General features: G+C 40.6%; 1 protein-coding gene across 1 annotated transcript in view; it reads right to left on the reverse strand.

Annotated features, from left to right (window-relative positions):
* itga11a (integrin, alpha 11a) overlaps positions 1 to 26,089 on the reverse strand; it is a 38,981-nt gene that overhangs the window by 8,766 nt on the left and 4,126 nt on the right. The window contains exons 2-17 of the mRNA XM_053864743.1: positions 24,888 to 25,002; positions 16,104 to 16,216; positions 15,270 to 15,361; positions 14,921 to 15,035; positions 14,693 to 14,820; positions 13,626 to 13,774; positions 13,409 to 13,553; positions 12,773 to 12,938; positions 11,497 to 11,567; positions 9,269 to 9,413; positions 8,103 to 8,251; positions 6,373 to 6,516; positions 4,325 to 4,528; positions 3,749 to 3,879; positions 3,488 to 3,654; positions 589 to 728 (exon numbers count right to left, since the gene is read on the reverse strand). Coding sequence (XP_053720718.1) covers positions 589 to 728; positions 3,488 to 3,654; positions 3,749 to 3,879; positions 4,325 to 4,528; positions 6,373 to 6,516; positions 8,103 to 8,251; positions 9,269 to 9,413; positions 11,497 to 11,567; positions 12,773 to 12,938; positions 13,409 to 13,553; positions 13,626 to 13,774; positions 14,693 to 14,820; positions 14,921 to 15,035; positions 15,270 to 15,361; positions 16,104 to 16,216; positions 24,888 to 25,002 — 2,174 coding nt within the window. The remainder of the gene's footprint in view (positions 1 to 588; positions 729 to 3,487; positions 3,655 to 3,748; positions 3,880 to 4,324; positions 4,529 to 6,372; positions 6,517 to 8,102; positions 8,252 to 9,268; positions 9,414 to 11,496; positions 11,568 to 12,772; positions 12,939 to 13,408; positions 13,554 to 13,625; positions 13,775 to 14,692; positions 14,821 to 14,920; positions 15,036 to 15,269; positions 15,362 to 16,103; positions 16,217 to 24,887; positions 25,003 to 26,089) is intronic.

The following is a 26,089-nucleotide window of genomic DNA, read 5'->3' on the forward strand; positions in this document are numbered from 1 at the left end:
ATGTCACAGCAAGTTGGAATTGGGCCTTATTACTTAAACCAATTAAATGAGCTTTTTGTCGCACTTACATTGCCCTGGTATTGTTTTTAAATCAATTTTGTTTTTGACCCGGTTACTTTTTCGTGTTATCCATTAGTTTATGGTGGCATTTTAGAGGGATACGACACCAAAATGTCCCGCAATAGTTCCCGTTTAATCTTTCTCTATTTTTATTTATGAGTTAATTGCGATTAATTTTCATCTTAATTAACATGTTAAAATATTTAAATCACATTTAATCGTTTTAATTTAATTTAATTTAATTGAACAGTTTGCTCTCCAGACAACAGGGAAGTGCATGAGTTCCTGGTCCACTGATCACACTGATGCACAAGACACGTGGCAGCTAGGATGAGAACAACAACAACAAACATGGAGGAACCCCTGAACAAAAGCAAAGAAAAGCATCTGTTTGCTTTTGTTCAGGGATGTTTTTTCACTACACAATGGCCAGGGTTTCCACTACTCTTACACTACTACTACAAATATTTTCAATTAATTAGATTATTTTTTTAATCGAATCCCACCCCTAAAGTGAACAGATCTTACCATAACATGAAAGTAGATGTGCCTACAAGTCTCCTCTCCAGGAAGAAGAGTGGCGTTGTGAACCTGCATGTCACTCGGGTTATCCAGTGCCGCACGAGGATTGAAGCGTCGTTCCAAAATGGAGACGTTGTATTTGATCCCTGATGGAGTCATGAGAGAAAAGTGAGCCGTTACACTCGTGAATGCAATTGGTGAAAGTAATTTCTTGAGATTTCCGCGAGCCACTACTTCGCTTCTTGATTTGGTAAGTACCCACAAATTACCATGACATCATTGTGGTCCATCATTTAGTTTAGCACATAATAAATGTGTGACCAAGCACTAGCAGAACCTAAACCCTCTGGCATCCTCTTTAACTCACTCACAAGCCACACAGGAGTTGGCTTTTCAGTGGAGCACCACGGCACCTAAATCTCTTTTCTTCCAATTACTGTACAGTGGAGACAAAAGTTTTCACCACTTGAATGTGAGCAAATAATCACTAAATACATTTGTTTTAATTTCTAAAACTGAAGTTGAATATTGCCGTCTAAAACCACAACAAGTTTGTGTGTATTAGGATGGGAACAAACAGGAGATCGTACAGAAATATGTCACAGATTTGCACTGCTGAATAAAATGACCTACACGAGTGTTGTAAAAATCTGAAAGACTGACCTTACTACTTGTTCATCACTGGATCTGATGAAGTTTTTATGATGTGTCTGTAGATTCAATTTAAGAAAACCAACATAGAATTTCAGTAACTACGTGTTTGTTGAGAGTTTCTAGTGAATGAATCAAACTCCATCCGATTCATTCACCCTTTTGTTTTGGCTTAGCTTTCACAATGGAACGAAAGTGGTTCCAAGTACTAAAGGTTTTGGTCCCCGGCTCCTTTTTGTGAAAATACATTATCATAAACTGTGCTATATACTGTTGTAAATGTATATTTTCATTTGTTTTGTTTTGTGTATTTTTATTTGTTTTCACCGATAAATAATGTGAACTTTAAATATCCATTGAATAATTGAAATATGGATGAGAAGTATACAGCTAGTACACTAGTAATATACATCTGGTTACTTAATGAAAATTGAAAGTATACATTGGTTAACTAAAAATATTCTAGTTTAGTCTGAAGAAGTATAACATTTGTATACTTTCGAGCAAGCTAGTATAGAATATAAAATACTTGTTCAAGCATACCAGTTTTTACTAAGGGTAACCTTTCCAGTGTCGAATATTAAAATATGATTAATGGTGATGAATTAATTGTCAAGTCCCTGCCATAGTTTAAATGCAACAACACAATATGCCAGGTGTTATAGCTAAATGCTTTAGTGCAGATCAGTTCTATCTCGATAAGCAAACTGCTCAACAGTGAGCTGAGGTTTGGGCACATCTGCTGTTCATCACCAGCAAGACACAGCAATAAGAAAATCAAATCAATGTGCTCCTCTGTATTGAGACTTGGAGGACAAGATATCTTCCGCTCGTCTCGAGGGCATGATGTGATAAAGCTGTGAGGGCTCAAGAGGTTAACCAGGAACATGCTTGCCTCTCTGAAACTGAAGCTGCCATCTTATCTCTCAAAACAAAGCTCTGGGAGAGAGCAGGTGGGCTTCTGACAGCCAAATATCTGTCTGACAGGAGGAGATGTCACGTACGAGCTGCTAGCACCAGGCCTCAGCTCAAAAGCAACCGATGGTCTGAAAACTCATCAGAGTTGTTCAGATAAACCTGCTCATGTTGCAGATTCAAAGCAGCAACGACAGATGAGTCTCTTTCTGATGGGGAAAAACCCCCACTGTGCATCAATATTCATAGAAATCCTGCAGGGCTCGACTTGGTTATTAATCAAACTTGAAGGCTTCCGACATCACAACTGATTCTGCTTTACTGAATGTCACGGCTAAAGAGTTTTCGCTAACAATTGTGTCTTCCAGCCAATATGTTGAAACAAACGACATAATGAATTGGTTTTGATGATGTGTCTGGAAATGTTTCCCAAGTCAGAAATCTGTTATGGCTGCGGGCAAGTAAGTCATCGCCTGAGATTCAGGCAGTATTTCAGTCAGCTAGATAGATGGGAACATTTCAAACTAATATTTTACCATCTGATTTGCTACTGTGTTTGTAGTTCACTGTAACACTGAAAATACTTTTGAAATACCTTTCCTTCACTACTGCGGCTGATGGTTTAGAGATCCATTTAGCACCATATTTACACCATGCGGCCGTGGCACGCCTTTGTCATAGGGATGAAAAAAAAAGATCTGATTGCCCCATGATGGAGTCATTTAAAAAGCATTGGTTAAAGCTATGCATGTAAAACTTTGCATCATGGATCATGTGCATACCTTTAGAATACCACATAACTATTTCAATCCATTTCCAAATTCCATATTAGAGTGAATAAATAGGTGCAGCACTGTTTGATAGAGGTCACTATGTGGAAAAATGGATCACAGTTTTTGTCCAAAAGCTCCACAATGAGGATGTGTGTTTTATTTTTAATGTAAGAAAAATATTCAGACATATTCAAGTGCAATAATTATGTTTTCCGAGAAATGAGTAGCAAAACTAGTCATAATTACAGCTATCCAGTTAAACATTTTTCAACCAGACATTCATCGTTAATGCTGTCCTCATGTGAACTGTGTTTCCTTTCAGTTGTGAACGATTTTACGACTTGATGAATTGCAATAACTCTGTGCTTAATCATATTTAAGTGACTCAATTTAACACGAAAAGACTCAATAAGTGAAATATCTAAACAATGTCAATTGTTGCAAAGCTAAAATGGTTCTCTGAATATAAACTAAAGATAGATTATTGTGGTTGAAATTGTTCTTTTTTTAAACAGGAAACCCACGTTGAGACTTGCCAGATCAGAGGATTATTTTCGCTGACTTACCAATTTCCTGTGTGGCAGAGATGGCAGTCCTGGCGGTGATGTTGAAACACACGATAGCTGACATGCAGGTCACGTCTTTGCCACCTCTCTGACAGTCTTTCACAAAGATGTTGACTTTGCTGGGCTCGAACCTGACGCTGGTGTATATGCGGATGACACTCTGAGACCTGGGAATAGATATTGTGAAGATGGAATTCACTTCCCGGATACACAGGGGGCTGTTTCATGAACAAAAAATAAAACGGAAAATCGAGCACCCACCACAGAAGAACAGCAGCACCGAGAGAACCCACAGCCAAGTCCACCAGACCGTCGTTATTCATGTCCATCATGCCGTGGATGCTGCGGCCAAAATACTGTAAGCCAGGTGCTAAATCTGCTGCTGCAATCCTCTGAAATAAAATTACGATCACCAGTCACTCGACAGACACTTTCATCTACAGAGACTAGCGATGGAAGGATGGACTCACTGGGATTCATGCCAGCAACTTGACTTAAGCCTACATGCTACATGACTTTAAAACACTTTTGACAGACAGTTTTAGCTTTGGAATAGATCTGAAAATGTAATAATTCATTTAATATCCGCTTTGCACTGAAGAACATGCATAACAAAGAAGAAGAGGTGACTCATAAAGCAGCAACGGAATTAAAATCATGTGACCACAATGTGTAAAAATGAGCTCATTTTTCCATGTTTCTCTGGTCAAGTCAGGCAGAAATTTAGATGGTTTTCCTCAGATAAGTGCTGTTGACTATTTGCTATATTAAAAAAAGCCTAAAAAAAGACGTAGTAATTGACTTTTCAATGAATTCCATTTGGCTCATAAACTTCACCTGCTTGTATTTGCGCAGAATCCTGTTGTGTTGACTGAAGAAAACATAAATGGCTCCCTTGTGTTCGTCCTCTAGGGGCGCTCCCACCACCAGGTCATTGAAGCTGTCACCATTTAGGTCAGGAACAGGAGCCAGAGACGAACCGAAGCGAGCGTTCTGCCCGCCGTTGTGGATCTCCAATGAACCTTCAAGGATGAAACGATTCTAGAAGAGGGAAACAAACAGAATAAACTTGTGTCTCTATATGAGCAGTGCTTGGAGATTGGAAGTGTAAATGTCACGTGGAAAAAGCTGGAAATAATTTCCATAAGCATTGATGTCATCACTCCAGCTGACAGGCAAACATGAGAACTGTCTTTTTAAAGTAAAGTGAAGGAAGATTTCTTGCCACCCGAGGTGCGGGAAGTTAGTTGGAAAATATGCTCCGAGGCATTTAAATCACAAACATGTGGTGTGTGCCGCAGCTTTTAAGGGTCACAGTCAGAGTCCAGGAGTCAGTTCAGGAGCACATCATCATCAATGTGATTCTTATTAGTTTTGACCTGCTACCAGGATTTACAATATTGCATTTGGCTGTGGATGTGAGAGCGAGTTAAACTGGTGTCGCTTTTAGTTGATCTTGGCGTGGAGGATAGATAACTACTTGTTCATTGTAGGATCAGTCTGTAGCATCTCCGAGAGGTCAGGGCAGTGTTTCGCTCTCACAGAGGGACTGAGTTTGATAAAGTAAGCAGGCAAATGAATGGAAACAGCTGCTGGATTTATTGGGCTGGAAGAAAGAAGCAACCACTTCAACAGCTACGTAACTTCCCGGGACTTTAGTTTTCTTGCATATAAAACGAAAATGATCTTAATAAGGTGAAACAGTTTACATACATTTAATCTGTTTATTTCAGCCGATCTGTGCTTCTGTTCTGAGTGACATGCATATGACTTCAAGTTTAAATTGCCTTTCGGCACACAACACAGAAAGTTTAAAAAAAATTTTTTAAATCATGAATTCCGCCATTTTCTTTTTTGTTCAGCATTGCATCATCTTGAATCATTTGTAATCATGTTAAGAATATTTATTTATTTTACAGCCATGATTTCCTTTCAAAACATTACATCATATTTTCCTGATTTCAGCTTCTATGGCGCCCTTGAGAATTTCTTCTCAAGCTTTCTTCTCTGCTGCAACCTTTATAATAATCTCACTATTATAATTATACTTTAGTTTACAAAACCTTTTCCTCATTTCTGTATGCTGTTTGTAATATGTTGCAATAGATTTATGCTTATTTTGCATGTAAAAAAAAGGATCTAGGATATAGAAAAAGCAGCAAAAATAGTTGATTTGCCTTTACAAGAGTGAAGGATCACTCAAACAGCCCTTCATTTTACTGCCATACTATGTTAAGCAGGCATCATTTCCGGAGCTGATAAACAAAGCTAGTTGCTTTGTTTGCATGACAATCTTGCTTTGGAGTTCAACCGATGAATCCACCCCATTGTGAAGCCTCTGGTACACATATGTCCTTAATGGCTGATGACAGAAACATTTTTATAGAAAGAGCTCCTATTTTAAACTTTCACTCTTAAGATGTGGTTTGGAGAGCTCAGTCATTGAAAGACGTAACGCTACGACTGTTCCTCAGCTTCAATAAAGCTGAGAACTTTTATCAATCCAATGATCGAGACAGACCTGGAAGACTGTGGAATTCAGGACGGCTCCAGATGATTTGCTGGAAATGGGCTTAGAAAGGGGTAAAAATGTATTTTCACAAACAAAAGTCCACAGGCCGGCACCACAGTGCTTGATCTCCAAACCTGATCTGGAGGAGGCCATATGCCGCATGTCTTTCTGCAGCGTGTCACCAGTGTTAACTGTGGAACTGGAATGTGACAGTCTGGTTCTGTTTGTGTCCGCAGGCTTATTTTGGAAAGAAGAGTCTATGTCTGGAGTTTGAACAGGTGCTGAGCACGCTGGCTAGACAAAACGTGATTAATACTGTTGTAGTACGCGGCCTAAATGTGTATTTGTGTAACGTTGCTGTGGTTCTACCCACCAGCTCCGTGACTCTGTAGATGTAAACTTTCCCCTTCTCTAAGCCCCCGCTGAAGAACATCGGCGCTGCAACCAGAAGGTTATCAGTCACTCCGTCTCCATCGATATCCAGGGGTGCGATCTCACTGCCGTAGTAGGAGCCAATCTGAAATTGACACAGAAGCAAAATAACAAGGACGAAGTGAAACAAGCAAGTACAGACAAAAAAAAAAAAAAATCATGTGGTGAAGTGTAAACAATAGCGTGGCAGCAGAAACCTGCCCCAACTATTCTGGTCGAATACCACGGCATTTGCAGGACATGAACAGCAACAAACTAAAGTAAGAAAAAGACTAGAAAATTCTAAACAAGAGGATAATCTGAGCGCATGAACGATGTCATGTTACGTTGTAATGACTACATTCCATAAACTGGATACTCCTCATTATTAGTGTAAAGAATATTGAAATGTTGACCTAGATTTGGACATGAATTCAGTGAGACTAGACCCAGTTGGAGTTTGAGAAACCAGAAAAAAATGCATAATTTCACATTGACTGACGTTTAGTCTTAAAAATACTGAGGGAATGTGGGACTGTTTAAAATGCAAGATTATAGAAGCACTGGCAGAGGGAGAATCTTGGATCCGTCACTGAATGGAACATCATCTATTGGTTTTCAGATTAGGAACATCTGCATGTAATTTTTTTTTTCCTTTTCATGAGTTGAAAGATCAAAAACTTTCATGTAAAAAACATCTGTTGCTCTGAATGGACTGTTGCTGTGGACAATGTAAGCTGCTGCTGAGACTTGCAGACTCAGACATCCTGCCAAGGCTCAGTGCAGCATGAGCTTCCAAATGCTCTTCAATGGATGAGTCCTGCTAAACTGGGACTTAGACAGTGAGGTTCTTTAATCTGAGACGATCATGCTGTGCACATCTTTCAGTGGATCTGACAGCAAGGAAGAGTAAATGAATACACAGACTGAATGTATTAGCATACAAATCCCAACAAAATGATCTAAAACAAACAAGTCATTTTCTCATGTTAAGTGAGGGCTTGTCCATAACTCTCAGTGCGCTATGCAACTTTGAGTTGTTTTCAAACCTGACGCGCCTCTCACGTGGCCACATACAGTCACCATTGATACTTGTTCACTGTCAGTTTGCTTCATGTTTTAAAGTCAGCTAAAGACTAAATGCGCTCCAAAATGCGACGAGAGATTGTGATAAAATCCAGCTAGTGTTTTAAAATAAATAAACAAATCATGATGCCATATTGCCCAGCCCTTTCTGGAGACATTTTAAAACAATTACATTTTCTGCAATTTGTATCTGCAAATAGCACAGCAAAATCACTGAGTGTCAGTAGCTAAATATTTTCACCAATTAAACAGCATTTTCTACAGGACTTTTAACTAAGCACAAGTGGACTTTGGCCCAGGTTCCTTAAGTCTTGTGCTGAGTGTGCTGTGGCTTGAAAGAGGTTGAAAATCACTGCTGTAGTGATTGATGACCAAAAGGTGTTTGGGATTATGGAGATCTATGCATGTAAACTGGGGGACGCTACTAAAGTAAGCTATAAAAAAACTCAATGGCTCCCAAGGAAGACGCTTAGACTTTAAGGAAGAAAGGACAGTACTGTAAAAGGATACTCATTTAATGGCTGCAGGATTCAGACTATCATCAACAGGCACCACCAACTGAAGACATCTTCACCCACTGTGTACAAGCTTGAGTAAACCATCTACCTGATGGCCTTTGAGGGAATGTAGTATGGTGAGATTTCCAGAATTCTTCAAAGTAAAGATGATGACTTTGCCAGTGTGGTTAAAGCGTGGCGCTCCAGCCACCAGCAGACGGCCATTTCGGGACGACACCACCGATGTCACAGTGTAACCTGTTTAAATGACACGCATTATTTTGAATGAAAGAACAAAACAGTCATTACAAACATTAACACCAGAATGATTCATCTGTGAGAGTGTGTACTCGTGAAAACCCACACAAGCGCAGAGAGAAAAATACGTGTTTTTGAGGCAGCAACACTAACTTCCTTGCTACTACCTGGCTTTACTAACTGTTAATTTAAAGCCTAGTATTACACTTTACTCAAGTGCTTGACCTCGTAAAAAACAGTCTAACATTTCAGTCACTATCATAAAGTGAAATATTAATCTTCTCTTGTTTTGATGACACACATAAAAACATCCACATTATCCTGATATTCTTTTCCACATTCGTCTTTCATCACCATACACCCTTTTCCCTGAGCACAGCTATCCCTCTAGCTCAGGTTTCGACTGCGTCTTAAACAGATTCCACTGGAGGATCAGCTCTGGGACAAGCCGCTGATGGTTAAAGCAGAGGTCTGTGAGGGTGAGGGAGATAGGGCTTGATGCTGAGGTCCGGAGGGGGCAAAACTGCACATGACTATACGATTCACAGTCAATGAACTGAAGTGTCATAAAAGGCCAAGGCCAACAGCAAACATTTTAACCAATCGGGAGAAGTACCGATAACTTGCTGATAGCAGAGTTAAATGGAAATAATGAGAGGGAAAGAAAGTATAACTGGAAAAAAGGAAATGTTCCAGGCTGGGAGCAGACTTGGCAAGTTGGCTTAAATGATAAAAGAAGAATAGTATTTGACCTTGACGCACCCACCCATCGCAACACATCAAAGTGTGTCACGAAACAGATGCGGAATGTCATCACTAAACTCTATTCCAAGTATCAAATACCACACTTATTTGAGCGGTTATCTAAATAGTTTTTTGTTTGTTAGTATCTCACAACCTATCTGAGCCACCTTTGTGATCCACTGGTGGCGAGAAATCAACCTGGTGAGTGTCTGGAGTGGACTTAAGCTTAAAGCTAAAAGGTCAGTCAATGAGCCCCTAGTTGCTGACACTTACCCAAGTAAGCACCGTGGTTCTTGAGTTCTTCTGGGAATTCTTGGGCATAAGAAGACTTGGGAGGGACAACCTTTCCCTGGCGTGTTTCCTTTAGCACAGCTCCATTCCAGTCATAAGCCCCAACAGCACCCACCAGAATACCATCCTGTGGGTTTGAAAAAGATTACTTCTTCTTTATCTTTCAGCATTTCCCGTCAGGAGTTACCACAGCAGGTCAGACTCCTCCACCTTCACCTGTTCTGATGATCGTTTCTGCTCACACCCTCCTTCTTCACGTCCTTGAATCTCAGTGTTTGCTGTCTACTTCTTTTACTTCCATTCCTAGTGTGCAACACATTCCCAGTCTTCCACCCAGCCTGCGCTCTCCTCTCCACCACTTCTAATCTCTGTCCATTACTTGGTACGACTGACCATAAATCAGATGGAGAAGGAACGTCACTAGTATTACCCTAGTTACTTACAAAAAGAGAAGACACCAGCCACAATTTCCTGCGAGTTAAATTAGAAACCATATGGTGCGATGAAATTAAAAAGATAATGACTATTTCATCCTGAATCATGGGAGATTTACAGATTGTTATTACATGAAAAAACAAACCCTCTATTAGCTGCAGACACACAGGAAGAGAGGGGGGATTTTCTAGTTTCCGTGGTTCAACTACTGTGTATCGCTGACATTGTAATTACAGGGTTGCTGTCATTAATGTGCTCCGTTTTTTTTTTCTTTCTGTTGTGCGCAATATGCCGACAACACATTTTCCACAATTCTCCAGAATACTTCCAATTTCTTCTTACAAAATGGAATCGTGTGCTCACAGAGTTTGGACGACATGGTCCTCTGACAGTAAGTAACGTCGTGCGGTTATCTGTTTTGGTCAGACTGGTTTCCATGGTAAATGAATGAAACCCCAAAACAACCCGAAAACCATTTTCTATTGCATTTGCACATGCGGGCATGCTACTCTGCCATGTGCTTCGCTCTGGTTAGGAAATGGGTCTTTATTGGTCTAGAGGATGCCAGAGCATTCGGGGACTGCACTCAGCATCCTGCGCAGCCAGGGGTCTACATTTAAATGAACTTGGGGGCAGCCTGGGTGTAGTTATCGAACTGGGTGGCCAAGTGCCATGTTTGAATAACACCTTAAGCGACAGCAGTATATTGATTTATACATTTGATGTTCAACATGGAAACGGCTTCATTCGATGACTCTTACACCGAGTAAAGTTACTGGCTCAGCAGTTTCTCGTGAGGTGAAGGGAGACACAAAGAAAGCCACAAAAACTGAAGACATTTGAGAGCTTATAGTGGAAGGAACAACCTTGCTGAGTGAAAACAGCAGGCCCAGATGAGTCATGGCTCAGATCCATGAAGGTGCATGTGTGCCCACTCATTCATGCGCATCTCTCCATCACTGACCTCTTTTATTGTTACATTAAACTAGGGAAATACACAAATTACAGTTGGGTTTGTAATGGATCGATTTATTTGACATGTAATGCATATAAAATTATAATCTATTAGCCAACATTTTAATTATATTTGTTGTCTAAAAGGCAAGGAAAAACAATGACAGGGAAAAGCTATGGGTATGACATAAGCTGGTTGAGGGGGGGAGAAAAGAATTTGGCTCCTAGCTTTATGACCACTAAGTTATCCTCCCCTTGTGGTGCTTGACTGACATCATGGAAAGTATTTGTGAAATTCCTGCCAAATACATGCTAATGCAATGCATGCATTCAGCCTCAGAAAGAGAGCGCAGTTGATTCACACAGTACCCAAACCTGAGGAAGCCTCCCAATTAAAAGAGACCTCTCAAATCTTAAAAGAGTCACATAAAATATGGCTGGAAATCAATCACAGAAGACAGAGAGCAGCCATGTCAGACTCTGACTGTGATGAAGAAAAGGAAAAACAACTCATTCCACGGCAAAACTGTCGCAACGTGTCTCCGTTTCTCTAATATGTTTCCCTGGGGAAAATGTGGTGTCTCATTTCCCATCCGCAGGTTCTTGTGGTGGAAAAAAAAGCCTGTCTATTCTGTCAGGGGATCCTAAATCAGGACCCCTTAAACCTCCAGGGCCACACAACCAGACAGCCAAGAGGGGGGTGCTGGAAGGTGATAAATGGCATATTGTGGGGAGGCGTTATGACGTGTCAGAAATTAAGACAATGTGTGCTGCTCTGCATTTTGACAGCTGGGGAGAGACAACTTGGTAATGCAACTCACCTCCACGTTGTGTGAAGAAAATCCAGCCTGGGACATCTGGAGGCCAAACGCCGTCCCGTTCTTACTGGTCCCTGAGTAAACAAGTCACTTTCAGCTTTGACACAGCAGGACCTGACAAAAGCACTGAAGATTTTTGTCCTCCTCCACCAACAACCATTTGTCGAGGTTTTCCTACAACTATGTGAACTTCGGAGGAAAAATACTAAGAATAAATCAAAACGCATGATGTGTTATTCCATTCATGTTGTTGGTGTTGCAATCTCATTATAGTTGATTTTTTTCCTTTGAATCTACCATCTGAAAAACAGTCACACGTTACCTAGAGGTCTCATCTATAATGCAGTATGAGTACATGTATCATAATTAATCATAAATAATTTATAATGCATCATTATGCACATTTATGATGCATTTATAAGGCTTCATGGAAGACATCTTTATGATCATTGCTTCTTTCATCATGGATATACTCTACAGAATATATTGGAATCACAAAGCATTATGAATGGATTACTTATAACACTTGTAAATAGTAACTACATAGATGTGATCATAAACATACATAAGGTCTTCTATATTGATATATATGTAATAAGATTTTCAATGAGACCTTTGGATAAAGTGTGACTGCAAATACTTTTCCTGAGCTGTTTTGTGAAGATGAAAGAAATATTTCAGAGGTCTGGTTGACTGACTTCATCTGTTTTACTCTTTAATAAAAGTAAAGAACTGTCACAAGCTGTAACCACACCTTTGAGTAAGGACAAACCTTTAAACTGTTAAAAGAGCTTCAGCTCCTTTTTATCTTAACATTGAAAAATGAATTCATTTCATTTGTTCGGACGATACACAAGATAGACTGGTTGGGGGGCGACTGAGACAAAAGTCATAAACATGTTTTGTTCAATGCATTCTTCTGTCAGATTCAGGAAATCTTTCAAGTTTTTGTTTTTTACTTTTGCCCAGGAGGTTATGTTTGTGACAGGGTTGGTTTGTCTGTCTGTCTGCGTTCAACATAACTTGAAGGCTATGGACAGATTTCAATGAAGTTTTCAGGAAATGTGTGGAATGGAACTAGAAAAAAAAAAACATTTTGGGACTGATCCAAATCATTGGGTTCGATTCCCAGGCAGGAAATAAAGTTTTAGTTAGCGCACTCTGTGTGCGCTTCTGCTTTTCACTTTGACCATACAGTGTTCTACTGATGCTTATTTACAGAACATATCGAAATTAAAATATTATGATGGTGTTTTGGTGGAAGGATGAAATCTCCAACCTTCCAAACTAAAGATGCGTTCTCCGAGCGCATCCACGATGTCTTTCAGCGCAGCCTCGTCCGTCACGTTGAAGAAGTGCTTGTCATCCGGGTCACTGGCGATGTATTTGATTTCATTGAGAAAGGCCTCAGGATTGATTCCTCTTCTGTTGTAGTAGCCAAGGACCTAAAAGTGCAGCACAAATTAAAATATTAACGTAGAAGGTGAGTAATCCCCCAATGTTTTCATATGAAGGTTTGGTGTCGTTTAGCGAACGTCCTTTAATAAAACAAATTCTTATTGAATGACCGCTGAGCGCAGCCCATGACCATTTGTTTGGCCACCAAATGACATCGGAGCTCTTTCTCAGAAGCTTGTTATGTCCTGATGCTGCTGACGGAATTAAGTGTGCCATTGGTTATTGGCACCAGTGGCAACAGCAGATCAAGTGGTTTGGAAGGGATCCTTGACAACTTTTATTGCACTTTCTTAGTGCTTATACGTTCAACGCTTTGTGGCTGAAAGTGTTTCTTGGATTTCTTCCTCTCTGAGATGTCAATAGATGTGTTTGGACAGATGAGGTCATGTAATCATTTTCTTCATATCACCATGGAAATCACTGAAACCTGCCAGCCAGACAAGGAAGCCATACTCACAGCAATAGCGTAACGGGTGATTCCATCCTTCTCACTTTCTTCAATGGCCTGCTGGAGATCCGGACTGTCATGCGACTCTCCATCAGTGATCACTATCATCACTTTCTTAGCTCCGCGACGACCTCCTTGTTTAAAAGCTTCAGAGCTGCAGCGTTAAGCAGGGCAACAGCATAAGAGAGCATAAGAGCCTCCAATTGATGGTGTCGAATGTTTTTACCGTGCGATGTTGATGCCAAGTGCTGTGTTGGTCTCCTCGCCTCCCCGCTGGTGAATACTTCGAGCTCTCTTCACCACTTCTTCCACTGATTTGTAGTCGCTGAGTTTAAACTCGTGGACAACTTTCTCTCCGTACTGGACAACTCCGACCTGGAAAATAAATCAGTTTAGATGACGTCAGCAACTATGGAAACATGATGCACTGAACTGAAAACACATCATCAAATTGGACACATTTATAATTCTTAATGAGCAGTATGAGAAAGCGAAAATCACAAGAAACAAGAAACATACTTCAGATTTGAAACAGTAACTTTAAACTCCTATAAATGACAATATTATGACCCAGGAAAATGACAGTATATATATTTTTTGATGTGGAAGGAAATGAATTCACTGATATATTTGAAGGTGGTTGCGGTTCCAGGAGAATAGTTTGAATAGTGTCTCTGGTGTTATGAATAGGTGTTGAAAGAAGAGACTTATGTGTTGTGACACTAACCAGAGATGTGTTTTGCCAAAGTTAGTCTCTAATATTAAAAATGGAGACTAACATTTCCTGTTACAGTCCTGCCAGTCAAAGACTCTTCAATAAATAGAAACTGCAACTGTGTTTGGTTCCTTGTGTAATTGACTGCAGCCTCTCCTCAGACTTGATAAAAAATATATAATTTCAAATATATAATTTAAATCACCTATGTGCCAACATACAACATGTAAGGCTGCCTTTGTCCTCAGTATAGGACTCGTAAGTCCTTTTTACCAGCTTCAATTCTCCCTCCACAGGAGTGAAGATGGGTTGTTAGGTCATTGGTTAACCACTGTTGAAATAAAAGGAAGTTATCTTATACCTAATTCATAGAGATATTATTGGTCTGTCAAGTCTGAGATTAGTTTAAATGCTTGACTTCACCTGGTGTTATGTTAAATCAAAGCGTATTTAATTACAAAACCTGGCTTTTAGGTCATTATTTTTTGCGTCTGTCTCATTGCCTTAAATATAATTTGACACTGAGAAATGAAATGTATGTGATGTCTGCATGTTTCAGATAATTCAATCTTCCTGACCTGGATTTGACCTGGACCGATGTGGAACTTCTGAAGGATGTTGATGAGGAACGCCTGCACTTCATACCAGGGGTAGATTGAGTTTGAACCGTCCAGCACGATCACTATGTCCATGTAGGTCTCACACCCTGGGTACAGCCACGGATGGATAAATAAAGAAGCACAGACTTGACAGCCATGACATCATGGACCTCAGAGAACAATGAATGGAAGATTTTAGAAGCTCACTCTGAAAGGCCGGTGCGATGGTTCTGGAAAACTTAAAGCTTGCGTTGACTCTGGAGCATATGCCAGTGCTGTAGTAAGAGCTGCCACATTCGTAGGACCACAGAGGACCGCAGGCCTGAAACGTGGAGGAAGAGGTTCAAAGATTATGCTAACAACGCTCATTTTCCCAGCATCCTTCTGTTAAAATCCAGGTCATGTTCTCAGAGGATTCTTTCACGACCATGAAATTAAAATACAATTTTGTGGGATTGCATGTTTTTCCATTTCGGTCATTCAGATTTCAGTGAAACTCTTCAGACAAAGAAGAATTATGTAGCAAAGGCAGGAAGGAATTTGACAGTGTTCCCACCACAAAACTGTTGTCGTTAGGGTTTGAAGTGAGCGTCATTCCGAGCCGCATCTTGTCCTTCCGCTCAGATACGTTGGTCAGTGAGATCCTTCCTGGAAGGGAGAAAAGGGGAAACAGCAGAGATGAGCTCACACACATATACTCACACGCGCATTATAGGTTCTGTCATTCAAACTCTCAAAACTCATTCCACCATCTGGGACTCAGAGGTTTGTTATTGCTGTCTAGCCAGCTAGAGTTGCCAGTCAGAACCCTCTCCATGGGCCAAAGTAACCGGTGCAACACATGTGGGGACAGATGTGTAGAGCCACGCGGTGACATGTGTGGTATAACACACGTGTGGAAATGTACATAAACATTAGAAAAAAAAGGTCTTTTGTGGAATGAGTGGAATGACAGAGACGTCTGCCTCACACATGACACCGTCATGCGTATTGGGAAACGCAGGGTATTCACAGCACAGTATTCTCATGATATTATATTCAAGTCATTTGGGTTCCCACAGATGAATGACATGACTTCTGAGGAATGGTTGGCAGTTTTTGTAAAACACAGTAATGTCTTCATTTTTCAAATACATGACCCCATTGATTATGACATGCGTGAGGGTCGCTGAACAAAAAAGGGTCCTCAAAACAATTTGAAATGAAAATGACATGTCAAACGACTCTTTGAAGGAACCCAATACTGACTCCATTAAAAACCATTCATGACAGACCACAGACAATGTGCCAAAAACCTTCACTACATTACAGCACTGTCTTTATTGAGCAGTATCACAAGCTTAACTACATTTCATTAGATACAAAAGGTATAGATGGTGTGATACTTTACCTAAGTTCAGTTTTGAGCAGCCATTGCCATTGATTCGTTTGCTTAGGGAGCATTTATATATGTCCCCCGTCTGGTAGGGTCCGTTCATTTCATACGGAGCGCCAACTAGTATCCTGCAAGGAAAAGAAAGATAAACAGTAAAATCCATGTTGAGGAGTGCTTTTAGTTATTACTCATGTTGTAAAAAGGCAATTGTTAGTTACTAATGGGATCAACTGAAAGTAAAGAATTCAAAATCAGTGTTCAAGGTCACATCCTGCGTGCACACAAACACGCATGCATCCACACACGCTGACGTCTGTCTCCTGGAGTGCATCCAGCTGGGGAGGCCACATTGTGGGGTTCAGGTATGGGGTCAGTGCAGCCTTATAAATGTCACTTAAAAGTTATTCACTCCAAGACAAGACAAACGTCTAGAATGTGTACTTTCAGCGAAATACTGGTCCTTATATGACCCATAGCTCAGTGGAACAAACTTGAAAGTCCTTAAGTAGCCAGTAGGAGATGTGACTGTTGTACTTGGATTTACTTCCTACATCCCTGCATTCAGTACCTTCTTAAGTACCTATCTATCTTCCTTCTTGCCGCTTGCAGAGGCCCTTAATGCCACAGCACGCATCCTCCAAGGGGTGTCATAAGTTGAAAACTGAAGTTGGAGTAGTAGAATTGTTGCCAAGTTCTGTATTTTATAATGAAGCTGTTGAATAGATAGATGGTTTAAACTGTGTCCGTTTGAGCCATGGAGCCCTACTTTGCATCCATTCACTATTCACACATATTGATATATATAGAATCTTCCAGTCCAATTAGATTCCCATGACTTCGATAAATTCTGGAGCCACCATTGAAATTGACTGCAGAAACTGTGGTCAAACGATTTAGCTGCAGTTATACAATGCCCCCAAGGATAGAAAGACAAAACCACAATGAGAGCAGAGCTCTTCACTTATCCTTCCAGGAAACTGGACACACTGTCTCAAGCAAAGTTTTGACATCACAATTTATCGTTAATAATGTGAGGAAATCTTTTTATTTCAGGTTGGCTATCACTATGTTCATACCTCATGCTTTTTTCTCTGACATTCCATTTAAAGTAGTTTAGTAGTGTTGTGTCTGACTTGTCCAGAAAACAATCAGCGATAATTTGACATTTACAGAGGCAAATAGGAAAACTAGGTTAAATGTCAAGAAAGCCACTGACTGCACATCAAAGAGTGACTCATGTGGAAGTCAGCTTTACTGTTATTGCTCTCAAGGCCAGCTTTTAAAGTCCCACTGAATCTGGAAGTTATTTTCATCACAGTGGCTGTGACAGTGCCCATATTTTCACAGCTATTAATACCACCGTCATTACTTCTGCCTTCGCTGTCTTGCTGGCCGGTAATGAGCAGGAGTTCAGGGCAGGATACAGCCACCTCTCGGATGAAAAGAGACCATTGTTGCATTTGACTTGGACGTTGGCCTCTGGACCTCCTGGATTTCACCAGAAGCTGTTCAAACAATCATGTTCCAGCCCTCATTAGAGTCAAACTGGAATCCCAGTGCATCGTCACTGGAAGGATGTTGAAGAAGCTAAAGACATAAAAGAGAGACTTGAAAGGTCGGTCTTGTCTATGTGCAGTACCAACGCTTTTTTTCTGGTCTACTTTTTTCAGGTTTTCTGGTCTCCTGAGAGTGTTATGAGACAAACAAGAAAAGGAAGAAAGAAAAGAAGAAAACCCAAACTCAGTGTATTACAGGTAAATTCGGTTGCAGCCTGCCACCTCTTCAGGACCTGTATGTCTCCAGGACCCAGAGACGTGCAGGTCGGATCAGAGCTGACCCTTCTCATCCTGGACATGGACTGTTTGTTCCTCTTCCCTCTGGCAGGAGGCTACAGTCCATCCAGACCAGAACCTCACGTCACAGGAATAGCTTCTTCCCCTCAGCCATCCGACTGTTTATTTTATTTTATTTTATTTTATTTTATTTTATTTTATTCTGAAATGAAGCACTGTACTGTAACATTATAATTTCAAGTTGAACATGTCATGCGACCGCTATCTATTTCCCTGAACTTCATTTTCAACGTCCCCAAAATATAAATTCTACAAATAACCTATAGTCTCACCTCTGTCATGGTTTGATGAAAGAATGGAGAGGAACTGAATTTAAATGATAACCATTATGCTAATAACACTAATAAGAATTATTAGCATTATATATGCTAATTACGCGAACTTTTAAGCAGTCAGAGACAGTATGTTGTTGCAGAAGGTGTTTTTGTTGCTTTAGCATAATACTTATTTTTAATTATTACTATTGATATATCTCATTGAAAGTGTGTAGTATTACTCCAGTTCCTGCTCATTAGATGTCTTTTCAGTGATCTGAATAAATAAAAGTCTTGAGAACTGACAGAGAAACCCAGACCAGTCTATAAAGACAATAGTATGGTGGTGTAAGTGGTCAGAGCTATAACCTCAAACAAGGAGGTTTCTGGTTGGATTCCAGCCATTGGCAATTCTTGGTCAAACCTGGGTGATCCTGAAACATTGGGGGAGACTGACGTGCCTCGCCTCTCATCCTCTCTCTGACACTGAGAAACGGAGGGAAAATTTGATCTGAATTGGGATTTCAAACGCCACCTAGATCACACCATTAAAAATCATAATTATGTCACTGCATTTAACCACAGTTGGGCTGATTGTTATTTGAGATATTCAAGAATATAACATGTCCAGTTCGCTCACCAAATGACTTGTTTGGTATTCACCGTGTAACTGCTGTAACACTCAGAACTGACCCGAGCAGGGAAAGTTCAGGACTTCACTAAGGAGACCCAGTTGAACCGTAGAAAAATAATCATCGGCCCTGCAAAGTGGGAGCCTTCAGAGGTTTTTGGGTCAGGTATGCAGATCTGTGTGATCCAAGTCGCTTTGCCAGATGAATGGGAAGTAGCCATCTACTTAGCTCTTTACAGGCTCGATGAGGATTGACGCTGTTGGAAACATTCTTCACGTGATGACCTCACATCAACCCAGTCGCTGAACCAAGATCGTGCCACGGGAGACTGGGAAACTTTTACACACCTTTATTATGGTGGTAAAAGACAGTCTTCTCCTGCTCAAGATGATCTGAACAGCACAACCCAAGACGCTTAGGCAAATGCACCAAAGTAATGCGGCTTCTGTGTATGGAATGCCATTTCAGAAAATTCCCATATCAACTGTGGAACATGAGTCATCTGACACCCTCATCAACACGGATTTGCACGTGTGAGGCTGCTCTGTGTTAACTCTGAATATTTATACCCCCACACCTCCGTCCAGTCTTTTTCCACTGCCTAACAAAGCAGGGGAAACACTTTCCAAGTCTGCTTTGTGTCATTAACACAGGATTCAGGGCAGACTTGCGCCACATATACCATTATGGCAGTGTAATAACTAGAAAAGCACCCAGAGAGTGGAAGCTCCCGTGAAGCAGCTTCATCTCACCAACAACAAAGTATCCTTTTTAAAAAATCATCCAAACAAGACACACCAGTGGACAATATTGGGATGATCACCAGCTTTATTTATATTACTGTGAACAAAAGTTAGGATGGCACTATTGCTATACTTGGTGTTTCAGACCTTTTTTTGCTAAAAGTTCTTTGTAGCTGACCAGTACTGTGATAGCCCGCTGAAAAAGCGGAAGGAAAAACGTTGACCCAGTGCCAGGGTCATCGCTCACGAAGCCTCAGTGATGCACATGTGAAGTGTCAGCTGCCCCACGAGGAATGATACACAAACATATTTCTGCAGTTCAAGGTAGCGAAGGGTCATGCTGAGTCTGGCAGAAAGGTCCCTGGAAACCCATGAATCACTGGTATATCAACTACACTGTACACGGAAAAGGCCCAGGTGTGGACAAACATAATTCCCCGAATGAGCTGCTGCAGCGTTGTCATGTCATTTTGATCTGTCACTGGCCATTATCACAGTCCGCGTGACTTCGATCTGGTCTGGTGATTCAATCATATGTTTGGATCCCTGTGTTCTTAAGCATTTTTGCAGAGATTGGAGCAACTGTCGAGCTATCTAGAAACATGAGCTGCAGAACACATGAAAGTGACTGTAAACACCTTGTCTGAGCCACTAGTTCCAGGTTGTTTCCTTCTTGGTCTTCAAATAGACTTTCAGCTCTGCGTCTGTCTTACTTCAGGTTCTCGCCATAAACTCCCTTTTTTCTTCCTTTTTTTTTACAAAGTCACTTTCCAGCTGTGATCCAGTTTCTATTCAAACACACAGCCGAAGCTTTGGAGAAATCTGACAATTCTGGAAAATTTGATGGAAAGTGCTGCTGGGTGCAGATGCTCACTGACAACTTAACTGATTGTGGCAATTTTAGCTTGGCTGAGGTGGAACCACTGGAGAGGAAAGAGGGCATAAGAAAGTCAAAATGCCAAGTGGCATATTGTTGCTGCTATGAAAAAAAAAAGCCTGGGCAAACATTGCTGACAAGAATGACAGATTTAAGAAGGAAAATTTTAAAGACAAATATTAATCTGTCATTTTAGACTTAATGATGCCGCGCATGAAGTGGGAATATGAATGGAAAGTTTTCATTTGAAATGTTGGACGCAGTCATCAAAAAATACACTATGAATGAGGAACAAAACAATATGGCAGATGGCACATTGCAGACCTCTCAAGTTCTATAGTGGGACACTGAAGATTTCATGTCTTTACACAAGATACTTTAAAATAAATTGGACAAACTGGCAACTGACAAAAATGTATTTTGTTTCAAGAAAAATGTGAGGTTGTCTTGTTTCATAAATACATGAGCATTTTTGTCCTGATAAATAGTAGAGGAAAAACCGAAAACAGAAACATGTAATTCTAAATAGTTATAGTGCTAATGATGAAAACAAGAGTCCAGAAGATCTTGTTTACTCCCACAAAGTACCTGTTATTAATGCCAGAAGATGATCATCGTGGATGGACACAATAATTGTTCAAGTTTTTCCAGAATGTTAGTCAATACTTTCGGACTGTGAACATTGATGTACATACTACTTCCTTGCTAAATCATGATGACTAACCTCTAACCAGATGACATCGCACGGACAGCAAAATATTTATGCAAAACTATATAACGATTAAGAATCACTGCCCGTTGTAGTCTGTGGTCCCCAATTTTCCACACAATAATCGTCATATAGTATAGTATAAGTAGTTTTATACATCACAACGCGAACAATAAAAGGAGTAACATGGAAAACATTTGTCATGTTCTTTGCATCCTTGTATCCTGTCCTGCACACATGCTCACCCACAAACAGCTTTTTCTAAAGGTAACAGAAAACCATCTAGCACAGCTGAGAATTTCCAGACAACAGCAAACACCTCCTTCCATACACCAACTTACAGAAGACGACCCGCAGCTGCATGTGGCAGCTCTTCATAACACTTTATTATTTGAACCAAAACCCTCACTCTGGTGCAGTCAGATGGGACGGAAAATGTGCACCATCCAAATTGTGGGTAGTGTATTTAAAGAACTGAGACTGCAGTCACTGTAATAATAAACATAGAGTTTTTTAAATTGTCACGTGACTAGGATGAGCAGCAGACGATGCACAAATCAACCATGTGACTGTGGTGGACTTCATCTGTCAACATGGCGCTTTCCACACTGCTGGTGAATAAATGGATCAACAAAGCATCACAAACCACAATCCTCCCGACTCTGTGGTGCTGCACTACTCATTTCTTTAGTCACCACCTTGGCAAACATTCTGTATGTCTTCTCACGGAGAGCAAAAATAAAAGGCTATTAATTTGCTTTAGTGGCACATTTTTCACACAGATATTAGATGTTTTGATAACAGGAGGAATGTCTGAGAGAGAGAGAAAAAAGTCATCCGACCACACACTAACAGAAAGTGTTAGTCAGCTGCTGAGACATAAACAGTGTTTACCTGAATCCACATATTTGTTAGCAGAGAACCACATGACCACTGTTTAGTTTACATTATTAGTGTGATAAATAAATTTTAAAAATCCTTATTTATGTAAGGAGTTTGCCTCTTAGAGTTGACGTTTGCGCCTCTTGGTCACTATGCCGTGGCTTTTTCATCCAGCCAGCGCAGTTAAAAATTCAGTAGCCAACAATTTAGGGAATATTCGAGATGTTGAGGCTTCAATGATAAAATCCATTCAATTAACCTGAACCTACTGAGCATGTCTTCGCGCCATGGGAGGAAACCGGAGTACTTGGAGGAAGCACGCAGGCACAGACAGAACTTACAAGCTCCAGCCGTAAAGGTCCCGAGCTGGATTTGAACCCTGAACCTTCTTAAAACAGCTCTACTATTGCACCACAATGCCACTCTTGGACAGTTTGCATGTCATCTTTTTGTCTATAACAACAGCGCCATCTATGTAATGCTACTATAAGACCCTTGCTTGTGAAAACGCAGGATGAGAAAGTTCAGACAAGTACATAAATTGACAGTAGATTTTACAAGAGACGCCGTAGCAGACCTCAGCACAGGGAATCCGTGAATCAAAACATTCTTTTCTTTGTTAAACAACCTACAGTACTGCCAAGAAGCTCATATAAACTTCTGTCTTTCTCTAGTTATAGCATGTCTAATGCGAAGATAACATCAAACACATTCCACCATCAAGCCGCATCAGTTGTGCTACACACACAAACACAGCAGAGTCTCCTGCAGGGGTGTAATGGACAATAAATAGCTTGCAAGCAGTGCTATAAATAGCATGCTTAAAAGCTTGATATATTTAAGGAGGTATCTTCACGGTTCAGTTCTTGAGGAGGAGAAATGATGATGAATCACAACATAATAACAGGTTACAGAGTTTCCAACCATGCAACAAAAGGTTTATGTGTTCCAGCAAAATGTTTTGTGAAAAGACTCAAGTTTGAAAACAGCTTAAACTCTAGACTAACAATCTTTGTTGTTTGAGTCGTATACATTCCAACAATAACGACACCAAGCCAAGAAAAAAGAGTGCTGGTTTCAATTTGCAATGGAAGCACAGCTTCTCGAACTTTCAACCGTAAATAAAGTGACAGAAAAGTCGATGTGAGATACTGATGGCACTGTTAAGGGAGTGAGAGACTAAAGAGAGATTTTGAAAAACATGCACACGACTGGAGCCTGAACCAACAAACAGCTTGTTTTCCTGTGTCATCGTGGAGCAGAAGCAGTTGTCGGTCATAGTCAGACAGGATAAATCTAACTGAGCTAATTTCCTCAGATGATATTTTTCCCCTCATAAATATGCGACACACTTCATTCACCCAGCAGTTGAGATTTCTGTGTAAGCAGCTGCAATTAAAAACACACATCTACACATGGAAGTGATGTGTTCAACAATCACTTGCCAGCCCACGCATCTTTTGGGTAAACTCATGTTGGACCTTTCACTGTGCCAGCTGACTAATAATAGCAGAGAGCACCAGGAACGAGCCTGGCCCGTGAGGTAATAAGATGAATGTGCTGTATCAAGATCAGGAGAAGCTTGTCTGGCAAACACATTTCAACAGAAGGAAACTTTACACACCACAGGAGACGAACTGTAGATCACAATGGCTGGGAGGGAAACGCGTCGCTCTGACTGCCAGTTCTGTCAGGCAGCGCATCAAATCTGGGCTTGTGTTTCAATTCGGGTGTTTGTCTTTCACTATTAGCGTAACTGTGGCACAGAGTTCCTGCTCATATGGGAGGCACGTGGATTCCACTCATCTATTTCTTTCTAACTTGGACTGGAGATCAGTTATCTAAGATTTTTCTATGAGGTCAGGGTCAAGTGAACACATGATGAAGGTTAAGATACGAACTGGCATTTAGTCTCCAGCCTCATGCCCTATGTAGCTGGGATAGAATCCGGTCTGCAAAGACCCTTGAAGAAGATGAGAAGAAAATGCTGCAGTTTGTGGAACTACTCGTGAGATGTATATTTCATGCATGTTTAAGTCAATAAAATAATGTATTTCTTATCTATTGATTTGGAGTGGCATTCAAGTCTGAGGATGGGGTGTCAAGAACTGTCCCACCCTTTGCTTCATTTCAAGCAACTTCAGCTTTCAAATGCAAAATTGCAGCAATGTTTATAATTAATAATAATAACTGGCTCTTTGCGGTCTGACTTTGTTTTTTTTTTTCCCTGAAAGAAGTTTGTCAGCTTGATTTTTAACTCTCATGCATCAGCAAGTCCTCCATTCTGACCAAATATTCATTTATTCATTTTTCCAAAAGGATGTTTTGCAGAAATGTGTTTTCCTTGACTCGTTTTGGATTATTTTTTAAATACATTGAAAGACATGAGTGAGGGGCAGGGGACGGCAGCTGACCTCTACCAATCCATCGACAACAGCGAATCTGAACGGGTGTCGATTGTTTGCCTTTGGTTTGAGAAACGTTTGGTCGAAATATTAAACTTGTTTTCGCCAGGCTTCCCTGCAGTGAGCTGTTTTGTCCGCATGTCTGTACGTCATAATGAACAAGTGCCTGGAGATTTTGTGTTCATATTTACCATAATCTCCACAGCTGTCGCAGAAAGAGCGCAACTGTGTCGTTGGCTATTATTATTGTGAACCGGTGACTTTTGGAGCGAGATAAAACAGGCAAGGCAGTGAGGTCATTAATAAGTTGCAGATCAGCTGTAAAGATTTTGAATGTGTTCTCTCAGGAACTTGGGTAAAAAAAATGGATTCATGTTTCCCATAAAAACTTGGCATATGTTTGATGGACTTAAACAAAGCAAATTCACACGTTTGGATACTCACCATTTCTCTCCTCCGGCAGCCACATGTTGTTGAACCGTGTATCCAAACTGGGCGTGTTTGGGACCTTTGATGATCCTGTGTTTTCTCGTGTCAATGTTGAAGCAGTCATGGAATACTGGAAATGGAAAGACATCAGTCGTGAGTATATATTTAACCTTGCAGAAATACATTATTCGGTTTCAGCAGAATATGTGAAGTTAAAACGTTTGAAGAGTCCTTGGCCGATGTTGCAGCAGATTTATTGTGATGTTTGACCTGAACAGAAGTGAGGCAGAGGGGAGGTTGAGATTCACAATGTCTGATCAAAGACAATCTGTTTTCTCAATTTGTGCGTGTAAATGTGTCGTGATCAGGTCAGGCAGGTGGCAGAAAGAGGACCCAGTGGTCTGTTTTTAATAAATATATCCTCACTAGAAGCCATTTATTTACCGTGTCACCATCTCACAACGCCGACAGCTTCATTCGACATCTGTTTCCATCAGGAGCACAGCCTCATCCACCTCTGTTTATTCAGCCTTCATGTTGATATTTTTACCACCAGTTAGAAGTGCTTTCATAACTCAGAAACTTTGTCAGTTTTAGGAGGACGCTGACCAGTGCTACTTTAAATAACGATTAAGAATTGGACAGAGAAGAACATTCCTTGACTCACTCAGATGCAGATCTGCTTTTAAGACGTCATAATAGTGATCTCACGTAATTTCACTCACTGACTTGGCCTGACAGCACAAAGACCTCTGGTAAAAACCGCCATTCTGTTCCATCCCAGTGGCTCTAGTTCCAACACTTTGGGGTTTGTACAGTCCCGGCCCTCACGCTGAGTCTCCCCCTCACAGTTTACTCCCTAATCTGTGCAGCTCTGGTCACTTAAGTGTTTTTCCCCCGCGAAGAGACTAAGTGGTGGATGCAAACAATAACATGACGAAGTGGAAGGTATTAAAGATTTTTCAAGAAATGAGGATCAACTTAAGATCCTACTTCTTACACATAAATCAAATATGAGTCAGAGTTTTAGCTGTGCAATCTCACACTTTAATGATGCATTGCTCCAGGGCAACACACGTTTGAATTAGTGGCGGGACTTTAGCGAGTTACTTACGATTAATTAATTACAACATTATTACAATTAATTAGTTATAACAAAAAATATTTAATTTAACTGAACAGTTTGCTCTCCAGACAACAGGGAACCTTTGTAAGTG

Source organism: Synchiropus splendidus, chromosome 5 (genome assembly GCF_027744825.2).
Source record: "Synchiropus splendidus isolate RoL2022-P1 chromosome 5, RoL_Sspl_1.0, whole genome shotgun sequence".
Classification (NCBI taxonomy): domain Eukaryota; kingdom Metazoa; phylum Chordata; class Actinopteri; order Syngnathiformes; family Callionymidae; genus Synchiropus; species Synchiropus splendidus.